At 36.9% G+C, this 13275-nt stretch overlaps 2 protein-coding genes across 7 annotated transcripts in view; one reads left to right on the forward strand and one right to left on the reverse strand.

Moving 5' to 3' along the window:
• Window positions 1-1347, reverse strand: part of map4k6 (mitogen-activated protein kinase kinase kinase kinase 6) — a 45088-nt gene extending 43741 nt beyond the window's left edge. The window contains exon 1 of the mRNA XM_079835377.1: window positions 1106-1347. Within this exon, the coding sequence (XP_079691503.1) occupies window positions 1106-1198 (93 nt within the window). The 5' untranslated portion in view covers window positions 1199-1347. The remainder of the gene's footprint in view (window positions 1-1105) is intronic.
• A 2069-nt stretch (window positions 1348-3416) lies between these two features.
• Window positions 3417-13275, forward strand: part of rnf145b (ring finger protein 145b) — a 43202-nt gene continuing 33343 nt past the window's right edge. Inside the window, exons 1-3 of one of the 6 annotated variants that reach the window (XM_079835384.1) lie at window positions 3435-3479; window positions 3580-3628; window positions 4405-4622. In XM_079835384.1, the coding sequence (XP_079691510.1) occupies window positions 4439-4622 (184 nt within the window). In that variant the 5' untranslated portion in view covers window positions 3435-3479; window positions 3580-3628; window positions 4405-4438. Of the gene's footprint in view, window positions 3629-4387; window positions 4623-13275 lie in introns of all 6 variants that reach the window. The other 5 variants (XM_079835381.1, XM_079835386.1, XM_079835382.1 and 2 more) reach the window with 5 other exon arrangements.

Below are 13275 nucleotides of genomic sequence, written 5' to 3' on the forward strand. Positions count from 1 at the left end.
CAGTTGATGTACAACTTCCACAGTATGCACTTTATTTGACAGCCCTGTTCCCTACTTATTGTAGTTACAACTGGGTAATAATAAGTAACTAAGTACTAACCCCGAACCTACCCCTAAACCTAACCTTAACCCATGTAGTTACCCGTAGGTAAGTTCACAACCAAAAATATTATGAAAGTCAATAGGGCCCATTAACTGTTTCTGTTTGGTTTCTGACATTCTTCAAAATATCTTTTGTGTTCAGCAGAAGAAAGAAATTCATACAGGTTTGGAACAACTTGAGGGTGAGTAAATGACAGAATTGTAATTTTTGGTTGAACTATCCTTTTAATGCACATGCATAATAGTATTCTAGTTGGAAGCACGATCAACAGTGTTGCAAGATGCTAAGATGTGGTTTCTGTCTCATGAGGCAAACAGACTGCCCTGCTATAACGTGTTTTGGAACGCAAGATGTAAATTTGAAGGAAGCAACAATTTTGCAGCAAGACGTGATTGCAAAAATTCATTTTACCATGCTTAACATAGTTTAGCCATAATGACATGCTAGTTAGCCTGAAACTAACCCAGCTAAAAGGGAACGTTCCGGCAAGATTCTCTCAAAGTTATGAAGAAAACGTTCAAGTGGCGTTAATATGTTCGTTCAAAGTTATCTGGTCTTAATGTTCTTAAAAATTTTGTACAAAAACAATATTTGTGTATTGTTAATGGGACGCTTTTTCTGTAATGTTTTAGTTGGACTTTTATCATTTTTTAAATGTTAATACAATTAAAAAGTAACATCCCATAACATTTTCATAACTCAATGGGGACGTTATAGCGAAACGATCATTTTTTTGTAAGCCGGGAAATCTGTGGTAACTTGACATTTTAACTATTACAGTCATAAGAAAGAAAGAAAGAAAGAAAGAAAGAAAGAAAGAAAGAAAGAAAGAAAGAAAGAAAGAAAGAAAGAAAGAAAGAAAGAAAGAAAGATATGGGATGGAAATTGTAGTCCTTGTATTTTTTGCATCTTTTTTGTATCACTGGCACAAACACAAGAGCTTGAGAGCTTTATTTGCACGAAATGTTTACGGAAATTGTCACTTTTTTGGCGTTGTCCTACCTTAAACACATCTCCATATGTCCCGCTGCCTATGCGGTGTATCAGCTCATAGTCATCGAGCGGATCCGTGCGCGATACGCCGATCGCGTCCATAGCAGCGCGGCATTGGATTCGTTTTCTCACGGTACTGAATCAAGAGCGGATGATACTCATCCAAACCACCACTTCCTCAACATCCGCGTAACAAGTGCACTAGCATGGCAGCGATGACAAACGCATCTCTGTCTGCCCGCTGAAGACAGGGGGCGTTCACACAAGACGCGTTCACAGGAGCGCAACAGGATGGCGCAGAACGCCTCCCTTTGAACAGGTTATAAACGAAATTAAACAATATACTGTAGATCTGATCTGCTTTAAATGATTTTTAGAAAACAAAAACCAAGACACACGAAACACTTCACTTTTTACTTATTTTTTTTATATATATAAATGTTCATTTTTGTATAGGCTAGATTTCTACTCATTATGGAACTCATTGTAGGCTACATGGTTTAATAAACATTGCTAGAAAAAGAACGCAGGGTCTCAAGCCGCGTTCTTTTTTAAGGGATACAGTTCACACAAAAATGAAAAATCTGTCCTTTAGCTACTCTTCCTCGATGTTCCAACCCCAAGGTATGAATTTATTTCTTCTGCTGAACATAAAATAAGATATTTTGAAGAATATGGGTACCAAACAGTTGCTGGGGGATAGGCCTGTATGATTTTAAAAATGTTGACAGGATTTTGTTTTTTTGGGTGAACTATCCCTTTAATTTCAATGACGTCTTTAAAATCATTCAGGTTAGAACAGCTTGAGGGTGAATAAATGTTGACAGGATTTTACCTTTTTGGGTGAACTATCCCTTTAATTTCAGTGACGCCTTTAAAAACACTCCTCTGAAAAAAATCACCTAAACTGGCTACGTCGTTTAAATTAAGTTTGAATTAAACACATGGCAAAATAAAGACTTTATAGGCTACACTCTAAAAAAAAAGGTTCTATATGGCACCAAAAATGGTTCTTGGCTCGTAATCATAGGGGAACCTTTTTTAGTGCTATATAGCACCAATTTTGGTGCTTCAGAGGTTCTTATAGCACTTCTTCTATATAGCACCTCTGAAGAACCGCTGAAGAACCACTGAAGCACCAAAATTGGTGCTATATAGCACTAAAAAAGGTTCCCCTATGATTTCGAGCCAAGAACCATTTTTGGTGCCATATAGAACCTTTTTTTTTTAGAGTGTACTAGTGTAGGCTACTTTTAGCTTTTCATTCGGCTGTAATATTAGTTAGTCCTATATTATGCTTAATCTTATATTCTATATTAGATGTAAACAAATCTTTCACATAAAAAAATATTGAATGAGGGAAAAATCATTTTAAATTCCCATCATCAGCAAGTCTTAAAACATATAGGTGAAATTAGGTGATATATGTCAACAGTATTAAGTTTTAACAGATATTCAATAATGTAATTTATAATATAAATACTAATATTTTTCTCTACTGAGTGTTGTTTGAAGCAGTGATAGTAGAATGCGAGTGCCACCTACAGGCAATATTTATTCGACTTGACTGTGCATGAGACGGGAATGAAATATATATACCCTAATATACCATAATAAGATCTGTATGTATTATGGCTATGTAATATGCAATGATCCAGAATTAAAGGGATATTTCACCAAAAATTATATCATAATTTACTCACCCTCAAGTTGTTCCAAACCTGTATGAATTTCTTTCTTCTGCTGAACACAAATGAAGATATTTTGAAGAATGTCAGTAAACAAACAGTTGATGGGCCCCCTTGGTCAAACAACTGTTTTGTTATGGACATTCTTCAAAATATCTTCTTTTCTTCAGCATATCTTTAGCACAATATAGAAATGTATACAGGTTTGGAACAACATGAGGGTGAGTAAATGTCAGAATTTTATTCTTGGGTGAACTATCCCTTTAAGTTTTAAAAATTACTATCTGCTTATGTTGAGAATGCAAATTTACGAATCTTTGGCTCATGAATATTAACTACGTTAGGACGCTTCAGGGAGATTACGTAGAACGTCAATGAGTAATCATTAATATTTATAACTTAGTCGGATGCGTAGAGATGGGACTGGGTATACCCCTACTCTGTATACACCTGGAAGCTCTTGCGGAAGACTCAGATTCGATTACGGTCCCATTCCTCCCTTCTCTTCATAGCAATTTCTTGTCTAATCTATACTGTATTTGTCAATAATAATAATAATAAAAGATTCATAGTCAAGCCTTCGCCATAGTAGAATTGGTGTAAGATAAGCGCCTTCTAGTGGCTAAGCCGCTGTATTCGAAATTGCGCGTGCGCAGTGAAAACTCAAACGGTGTGTGTAATGGCTGCCTGATGGAGTAAGTGAATTTAGATGCTTCTTCTCTTCTGCTTGTATTTTGACCATAACCAACGGATAACGTCGAGACGTCTGAGCTAAAATGGTTTATATTTACCCAGGGGCGCAGCCCAAGACGAAATCTAACCGCGTGAAGTGACTAAACAACATGTAAGTCTATTTATATTATAATTTGCGTTTGTAAGGGAATAACGGACACAGTTCTGTAATGCTGTTAGCTCAGCAGATATACTTAACACATTTACATCAAAAAGCGATTTTCTCTAGTATTTTACGACCTCTGAAGCGGTTATATATAAAGTTTAACGAATCATTAGCATTAGGAATATATTCTTTAGTCAGCACAAACTCGCTACAGCCAATGCAAGTGTGTCATTATTGTTCAGTTTTACGTTTAAACCAGTAACTTTACGTCTTCTTATCAGTGTAATATCAAGTTTACATGTGGTTTATTTATTCAATATTTCACCAGCGTGCTGTTTTTTTAACTGTGTGACTGTTGATGTGTCGGGGTTACTAGAGTTCAAAACACGTTTAACACGTCAGGCATAACAATAAGTAGTACACGTGAGTTTAAAGATGCGAAATTCGACGCTATTTTCTCGTTACAGCACAATTATTTGACTATATTATTGGCTAAAGCAGTGTGTTACGTAATTGTAGTGGATTTTCCGTCCTGTGGTAATAAGAGAAGTAGGTGTGTCGTTCTTCCACTTACCAAAAGTACCTTGTATTACCATGGTTACGTAAAGAACCGTGGTATTATCAATGTTGAAAACAGTTTTTGTTGCTTTTAATTTTTTTTTAAACAGTGATACATTTCTCAACATTGCTTTATTTGTAGAATTTCAGATGGAAACATAAAGCTAATCTTCTTGACTGAGTCTCTCATGATTTATGTCTTCAAAGCTATGTTTCTCTCTCAGTTGAAGTCGAGGCCTGTTTGGTGCCCTGCTGGTCATGGCAATGAAGTCCCGTGTGGAAGCGGTTCTGAACGTGGGTCTGCGGATCCCCAGCATCATGCTGCTGGAGGTGCTGTACCGATGGGACGTCAGCTCCTTCTTCCAGAAGATCCAGAGGAGCAGTCTCAACAATAACCCCCTCTTCCAGTACAAATATATAGCCCTCTACCTGCATTATGTCGGTAGGTCCAAACACAACAAGCAACCACTGCCTGTCGATACAACAGGCACTGAATGACATTGTCATTCACAAGAACTTCTTGAAATTTTAGGCTACGTTCACACTGTCATTTTTTGGGATTGACAACCACATTTACTTGCAGGTGTGAGTTTTGAACTACTTCCAGTAGTGTCTCGAATTCTGTCTGTATAAACTTACGTGTAATGGGAATCAATATCACATCACGATTCGATACAATATCGATTCTTATAGCCAGCGATTATATTTTCTGATTCCTCAAAGTTCTGCGATATGATTCGATTCAGGGGGATATCAATCAATATTTCGATATCATGATATTATGTGCCTATTTTACACAACCAGTTGCATTTTTATTAACTCACAGCTGCAACCAAAATATATAAAAAACATTTATTTCAAAATTTCACATCCTGAACCCTGATTGGGACATCCACAAATAAAAAAATCACAGAGTAATCTAATGACTGCTTATGACATGACAATAGTCATACAAGTACTATACATTTAAAATACTTTTTTTTTTTTATGTATAGCGCAGATTTTTAATGAGGCAACAACATATTATGGTTAGTACAGAACAAGATATGCTATTAATATTCTTTCATTGTGCAAAAGTGTTATAATATGAAAGGCTCCAATACAGGGCGGCACAAAGCACTTATGTGCATCACGTGTGCAGAATAGAGTCACAGCACTCCTATGCAACAGTTTTAACAGTTTTAAACTTCAGTGTGAAGAACGATTCATAGTGCTCTATTCTCTTTGTATGCAAAAGCATAGATCTTTATCTACTGAAGCACAAGAATAAGTAAAAGAAGACTTTTGCGCTGTTTGAGATGAGTGCTCGCTGCTTTTTGCAAGGCTTTAAACACGAGCAAATTATAAACTTTTGTGAAGATTCAGCACTGGCCCGATCGGGACACTGACAGCTCCATCGACTGTCTCGAGCACCTTTCACAAGCTCTGAAAGGTAATTTAAACGAGAATGCACGTGTTGGCGATAATGCATAGACTGATATTGAGTGAAAATGTGGAGTGTTAAATCAAATGTGCCTCTTAAATATATAAATAGCCTATAGGTATCGATGCATCGGATCGTTAGACATTAGATTGATGTATCGATGTATTGTTACACCCCTAGGTGTCAAGCCCATTTTCTCTTATTTGTAACATTAGCAAACGTTACCTAAGTAATAACAAAGATGCCTATGTCCATAAAACTGAAAAGTGACGTAGGATGTGGGAGTAGACGTCTCTCAAGGTTCAAACAAATTGGGCAGGGCAACAAAAAATTAAATTTTTTTATTCGGTTTAGACTTCTTTTTCGTTTTGCTCTATTGTCTGTGCTTCCGCGTTCGTCATGTGTCGCGTCAGAGGTCACTCTTCCGCCGGAACTAGACTTGTGCACGGCTGTTACCAGAAACCAGTGAATCTAGTGAATATGGATATTAGGGCTGCGCAATATATCGAAATATCGCAAATGTACATATCGCAATATGCATATCGCAAGGGCACGCAATATCTGAATGATTTAATAGGCTACTTCAACATTGTGAAAAGTGTACGTTTTAGGCCGACGCATATAGCAGAGAATAGACAGGGCACACGACTGTTACTTATGTGACTTGCTTGACGTTAAAAGTAGTTATTAAACGTTAGTACAATAAACGCGAAAAACAACTCCTTGCAGTCTCGCACTGTCTGTTGTCTGACACACACACCGAAACGTGCGCTCAAGCCGTTCTTTTTTTCGTGTCTTGTTACACACTCGAACTGTCAAATATACACACAGTTATGTCAAAATGGCTGTCTTGATAAGTAATCATGTAAACACAGTCGGTTATGCTTTAAGAGAAGGATATCAGTTGGGGAAAGAAATAGATTTTACACAATTAAAACAATATCATATCGCATATCGAATTATTTAACAAGGATATCGCATATCGCATATTTCTTCAATATCGCACAGCCTTAATGGATATTTTTCTTATAAAAACGCATCGCTTCGCTTCAGAAGGCCTTTATTAACCCACTGGAGTTGTATGGATGCACTTTTTTAAGCTTCAAAAAAATCTACTCTCTCTCGTTATAATGCTTGGAAGGGTCAGGACGTTTTTTAATATAACTCTGATTGTATTTGGCTGAAAGAAGAAAGTCATATACAGCAAAGATGGCTTGAGGGTGAGTAAATTATGGGATAATGTTTAGGTGAACTATCCCTTTAAGGACTAAAATACAGGAATGACAATCATATTCTGCTGCTGTGTGAACGTGGCCATAGTTTTCTTAACCTTGGACCTTTATTATGGGGGAAAATCATGAATGATGGCTCAAATGGTGCTGCTTCTTGAGGAGACCGTTATTACTTTTCTAACTGATCAGGCTTATGAATATTACCTGGTTTATGTCATGATCATATGGGCAACACCGTCAAAGATGAATCTGAGCTGCATCTAGACTTGGTGGGTGGGCAACCCATAATAATACTAATGCAGCAACACCCTGGCGAGTTTTTTGTGCGCATGCTTGTTTTCTTGGCTCTCTGCTCTCTGTTGAAGTAAAGCAAAGTGCTGTTTGTACTCTGGCTGGAGCCCTCTTCTAATGTGCCAGTGGAAACGCAGAGTCAGGAGTTGGGAAGATTTTTATGATGGGAACATTCAAGGATGCTAGTTATTAAAGCAGTAATTAAACTATTGAACTGCAAGCTGTAATTAAGGTCCATGACTCATGACGCCTGCTTAGATGTTGTCTAAGAAAATAAGGAAAGGGAGAAAAGCTGAGAAGGATACACATGATATAGAGAGAGTTATTTTTTTCTTATTTTTTATAGATGGATTAAAGAGTCTATGCAGTAATGTTGTCAAAAAGCTGTAATGGACTACTTGCACTTCGTGACGCACTTCCGTTTTGAAATGGTACAACTAATTGATTTCCGGTTATATATATTTTCAATGTGCTGTAGTCACCTAGTTGACTAAACACCACCTAAAATGATTGTCTGCAAGAAGGTTTAAAACTCTGGACAACTTCAGAGACAGTAGAAGAGATATTCTGATGATTACCGTGTGAAGAACTTTCCAAACTCAACGGAACATGGTTTTAATCCAACATTACAAAATCTAGTGTAATGCTGTAATCATCCTTAACTGTGTAATGCCTAACTATTAGGGATGGGTGTTTTTCAAAAATTTGAATTTTTGGACTTTTATTCAGTTCTCCTGTGCGTACAAATACAAAAAAATCCACACAATTATTAGTCAATGAGACCAAATGTGTGTAAGCAAACAATAAACAGGAAAAAAAACATTTAAGCAAATCCCAACCGATTGTAAAAAAAAAAAAAAAAAAAAAAAAACCAGAGACTGCACCAATTATCATACAAAACGTACATATACACTTTGAGTCTGCAAATGGTTGTAGTGTTTATATTGTTTCACATGCTCATGTTGAGAAAAACAAGAACATTCACATGTTCGGGGGAAAGTTGGCTCCTTAGTCTGATAACGAAAAGGCGGGCTGCAGAGAAGACGTGCTCCGCTGACACAGATGTTGCATGGGCAGTAAAAGATAATGGTGTGCTAAGCGAAGATTCTTACAGCGCTTTGTGTTTTCTGTTCGCTTTGTATCTCCCTAGACGAAACTTGAAGTTTCAATTGTAAGTTTCAATACTGTACACTCATGCATGCATCTTTAAATTAAAAAGTGTGTGATCATATATATCAGCTTTATATCGGCCACCCTGATCTCAAAACCTTTGGCATCAGCCATAAAAAAAAATCAATATGGGTCATCCACTACTTCAGGGTGGGAAATTAGCACCCGCCACCAGCCAATGGCGGGTACTTTTTCAAAGTGGCGGGTGACTTTGCCTTGTATCAATCCACTCTCCTCAACAATAACGCCAATCCAAACACCGATTACTAACACACGGTGTTGCCATGGTTTGGCTTCACTTTCATAAAAAATTCAGCCGCCAGGTTTCAAATCTGTCAACACTGGATTCGGCTGTCAAAGCAGTCCGGTGGTTCACTACAGGAGTGAGCCAGTGTGTTTGCTTCAGACGTCATTTTCACGTGACTAGTGACGTAATGATACAAGCTCCGAAGCAGTGGTTCATTGCAAGGACCGTTCGAGTTTGAAGCAAGCTTCGGAGCGTCGGTGTCAGACGTAACATCACTAAGTGCAAGACATAATTATAAACTATAAACTGTCTATTTTTATTTGTGTACACTTACAAAACCAACAAAGACCGTGGACTGAGGGAACGGATTATTTTGCACTCCACTCCAAACGCTGTCTCGATTTTCAAAAATGTATTTTTTTTATTAAACGCAAAGTTTTTAATTTGAAAAGCATTTCTAAATTCAGTTCATACCAACAACAGTCCAACAAATGAAATTCCAAGCCAAGATAACGAAATGGTAAAAAAAAAAAAAAAAAAAAAAAATTACCACCATGCAAATTCAAACACTTTGCTCTTTTCTTAATGCTTGAATAACACGCCTATATCTCCTTCCATTAACAATAATATCTGGAGCGGTGGCTTGGATATATAAACCAACATACGTGGCATAATTTTTGGAATTACTTATCACGAGGAAAAAAATAAGTTTTAGTCACATAACATTGGTTAATGGAAACACCGTCATTTCGCAATAGTTTATCGACATTTAGAAAATATAAAGTTTTGCGCAAATCTGTAGGCTAATGGAAATGCGGCTACTGTCGAACCTACGCGTCGTCAGAAAATGCAAACAATTTGTTTGTTAGAGGAGCAACTAACCTTAAATTAGAGGCAATAAAAGACCACGAGTCATCCAAGTCTCATATCAAGTGCACTGCCATACATCCAAGTGTTGGGCAGTAGCGAGATACAAGTTGCGACACTAGCTTAACTACATTTTTCAGTAGCTCAGTTACTTTTAAAACGGTGTAGGCTCACCGGTAAAACAACATTCGCTCAAATCCCGCTCAGACATTACATTTATCTGTACTGTAAACTACTATAGGCTACCTGTTGTAGCCATTAAACAATGTATTTTGTTTCATATTTGTGTTTAAATATTATAATGCTATTTTTACATTTCATCTAGGCTATATTGATAATTAAAAGTGTAAAAATGCGTAATATATGTCAAAGACATAGGATCAGAAATGATTTTGACACTTCAGGTTTTTTTTGTAGAAAGCCTTTCTTTGAAGTGAATTTCGTTTTGTATAAATTGTATCTTAATTTTAATCGATTTTTCATCAACCAATTACCCGGATTTATTCAATAAGAAGCAAATAGACTATAGCAGACAATAATCGTGACATGACAGTGCGGGAGCGATCACTTGCGTTGCACATGAACTGGAGCGCGTCTCATAAATAATCCAAAACTCAGTGTATAGGCTACTTCTCACAGACATGAGAAATATGTGTATAGAAATGTCCTCTTTTAAACGATTACGAAACAATTCGAAACTAAAAGAAAGCAAAGCGCACTGTTCATATGACTGGCGGTTCTGTTCAGAATGCTGTGAGCTCCATCACTGCGTGTGCTGTGAGTTTAACCTGCATTAGGCTAATCCTGACTCCTGAGTATTTCATTTAAGTTGCATACATTTTGTTCTTGCTCTGATGTTAAATTTGTAGCCAGTTTGAGATATAGGCTATATTTGAGTACTGTGTGTGTGATAGTTTACAAAATCAAGTGATTCTGACAGTTTTTTGCTATTGAAAAAGTGTCCCAATCAACCTGAATTCACCCCATAGTATGCTAGTGCACTTTCTTTTATAAACTTGAGTTCTGGAAAAAGTGGGCATCCACCAGCCACTGTGGTGGTGAAAAAAACGTTAATTTAACAAAAAAGTTAATTTCCCACCCTGCACTACTTTCTAGTCAACTAGAAAAATAACTCTAGAGAGCAGCATTTTGCATTATCACATATTCATTATATTTTTACTTTTTACCTATTAGAGATGTACAGCTGAATAAATCTGTCATGAAAACCGTTTTAATGGTTTGTTTTAACAACAACAAGTTTCATGAATTGTGCATGTAAGCAGAAACATATTGTACACTTGATCATGTGTTTGCAAGTCTGTGTTGTAGCAGGCGTCATGTCCAACAGCAGTTTTTCTAAATGAAATGAATGAATTGGTGAACGTTTAATAGTACATTCTGGTGTTTGATTTGATCCATCTGTCTGTTAACTTTGCATTGCAAATACAGTTTTGACTACTCCATTTATCAAGTACCCTATCTCTATATATATCTATAAATAAATAATATAGATATATATAAATCATATATATATATATATATATATATATATTATATATAATATAGATAGTATAGATAGGGCTAAAATTCCAGCTTCTAGGATGTGTAGTAGGTAGTGTTGTCACGATAGTAGAATTTCCAACTTCGATATTTGATACCATTTTTGATACCACAGGGAAAACTGCCATACAGACAATTTATCTCTTATACTATGGGGCTGTTGAATGCTTGATTCTGATTTTGACGAATGTTCTAAGGCGTGCAATTATTTACAGGGAAACGCATGCCTAAAGGTGTTCCAGGCAGGTCTTGACCGCATTACAGTTCCATATCACTTCACCAAATGATTTCAGTTATTTAAAATGTCTTTACAGCCTATAGAACCAAAACCCACAACCACACTGACCGAGCAAATAAATATAGTAAAGAATAGGATAAAAATGACACATTATTTCCAAGTTTTTTCCACAAAATTAAGTTTTATGTATTATGCATTTATTAGTTATTATGAATAAGCACTTTTCCCTTTCATGATGTTTCTCACTAGAAAAGACGGATAAACGTAGTTTCACTATTAGTAGACGCTGGCACCTAACACTGTTGAGAGACACACAGACTGATGTAATTAATTCACACACTCTCTCTCTCTCTCACTCTAATAATGGCTTAGGCCTCCATTACTAGCTCTAAAATGGCATTTTGGAATTAGCAAAAGTTATTCAATTGAGCAGTGGGTGATTTTTCTGTCTTTTTTGTTCTTTGTTTAACATAACGGACAGCAGCAGGTTTATTAAGCTGCTGTCACTTTGAGAGTTTATGCATGGATCTAATATACTGTTACACAAAATGCGATTCATTTTTTTTCAACTGTATTTACCTGAATACAGACATTTTGAGACAATTTTGTCTGTGTTTCACTGTTTAAGCGCAATGAGCCACAAAAAGAAGTAAATTTGGTACTTACCAGCTGTTTCAGAGGCGGCTTTATGAGAGAGCTACTATACATCAGTGGTGCATGCACTTTTGGTGTGAGTGTGAAACCTGCAGGAAATTATGCGCAATACAAGCCTATTCAACCGTAGCAGCAAATGAGAGGAGTGAGTGAGAGGAGGCAGGTGTGTGTCAATTAGGGCTGAACGATATGGACAATTTCATATCTCGATTTTCATGCCAGATATCGATACAATACGATATGACTACGTGTTCGGTGAAAACCAGAATCTGAATTAAAATGTGTTTGATTTAAGCCTACATTTCAAAAATTTGTGTCAGAAAATGTATTGTTTTTAAGCCTTTGGCACGTACGATCACACGGGTATAATCAGTCTAGGCTGGTCCCTGGAGCGCATGATCAAGTGCATCACCTGATCGCTCAGAGCTGTCATATATCACAACTTTTCAGTGTTTTCAAGTGCATCACATGATCGCTCAGAGCTGTCATATATCACAACTTTTCAGTGTTTTCAACCACATACTGTTTATTTTAGGTTTCAAACATATAAATTCACATAAATACTAAAAAAACAATACATTTAGAGTTTGTAAAATACACACTGATGTCTATGGAAGAGGTAATAATAATCCTTTCCATTATAATTCGACACGTTTTATTCATATCAGATACACATTGTAAGTAACTTCAATGTTTACTCTATTCTATTCCTAGTTCACCAGCCACTTACTTTTAAGTATTTCGGGAGAAGTGGATGAATTCACGTGTTGTAAACATAGAGGTTGTAAATCCAACAGATCTGATTCTCTGAACTGTGTCTGCGGCACAAACTATGCTGCCTTCACGTGCTATCGGAAATTTGATTCCGACTTCTGAAATCGTGATTACGAGCGCATTGCATTCAAGTTTCAAAATGTGAGGGCGTTCATGTGCAATGTTTAACTAGGAAACTCGTATTTACGATAATTCCGAGAGCATGTGAAGGCAGCATTACACGGCGGCGCCCATCGCGCATACAGCTCAACTAACGCGATCGTTATAAAGGTGTTTAAACAACAATATACTTCCACTTGCATGTATTTGACAATCGGAATATCAGATATTTCATGCCATAGCTAACACATTTGTGAATATTCTGAATAAAAAAGGAAAAAATGACAAAAGCAGATCATCATTCATTCAGCGCTGTTGCTGCTGCGGTGTGTCACGTGACAAGCAATGACGTGTCACCATGGAAACGCCGCCCCCCTCTCAAGTCCCTGTAGTGCGCGCGCGCTGGCTTTAGCGGTGCATTCAATGGCACTCGTACTGATGTTTGTTGTGACTGCCAGAGTTGTATGCAGGGCGAGCGCGGAGAGCGGAAATCTATATTGTCTATATCGTTGCTTTTTTCGATAGTAATATCTTGAAAGT

The sequence above is a fragment of the Gobio gobio genome, assembly GCF_949357685.1.
Source record: "Gobio gobio genome assembly, chromosome: 14".
Taxonomy (NCBI): domain Eukaryota; kingdom Metazoa; phylum Chordata; class Actinopteri; order Cypriniformes; family Gobionidae; genus Gobio; species Gobio gobio.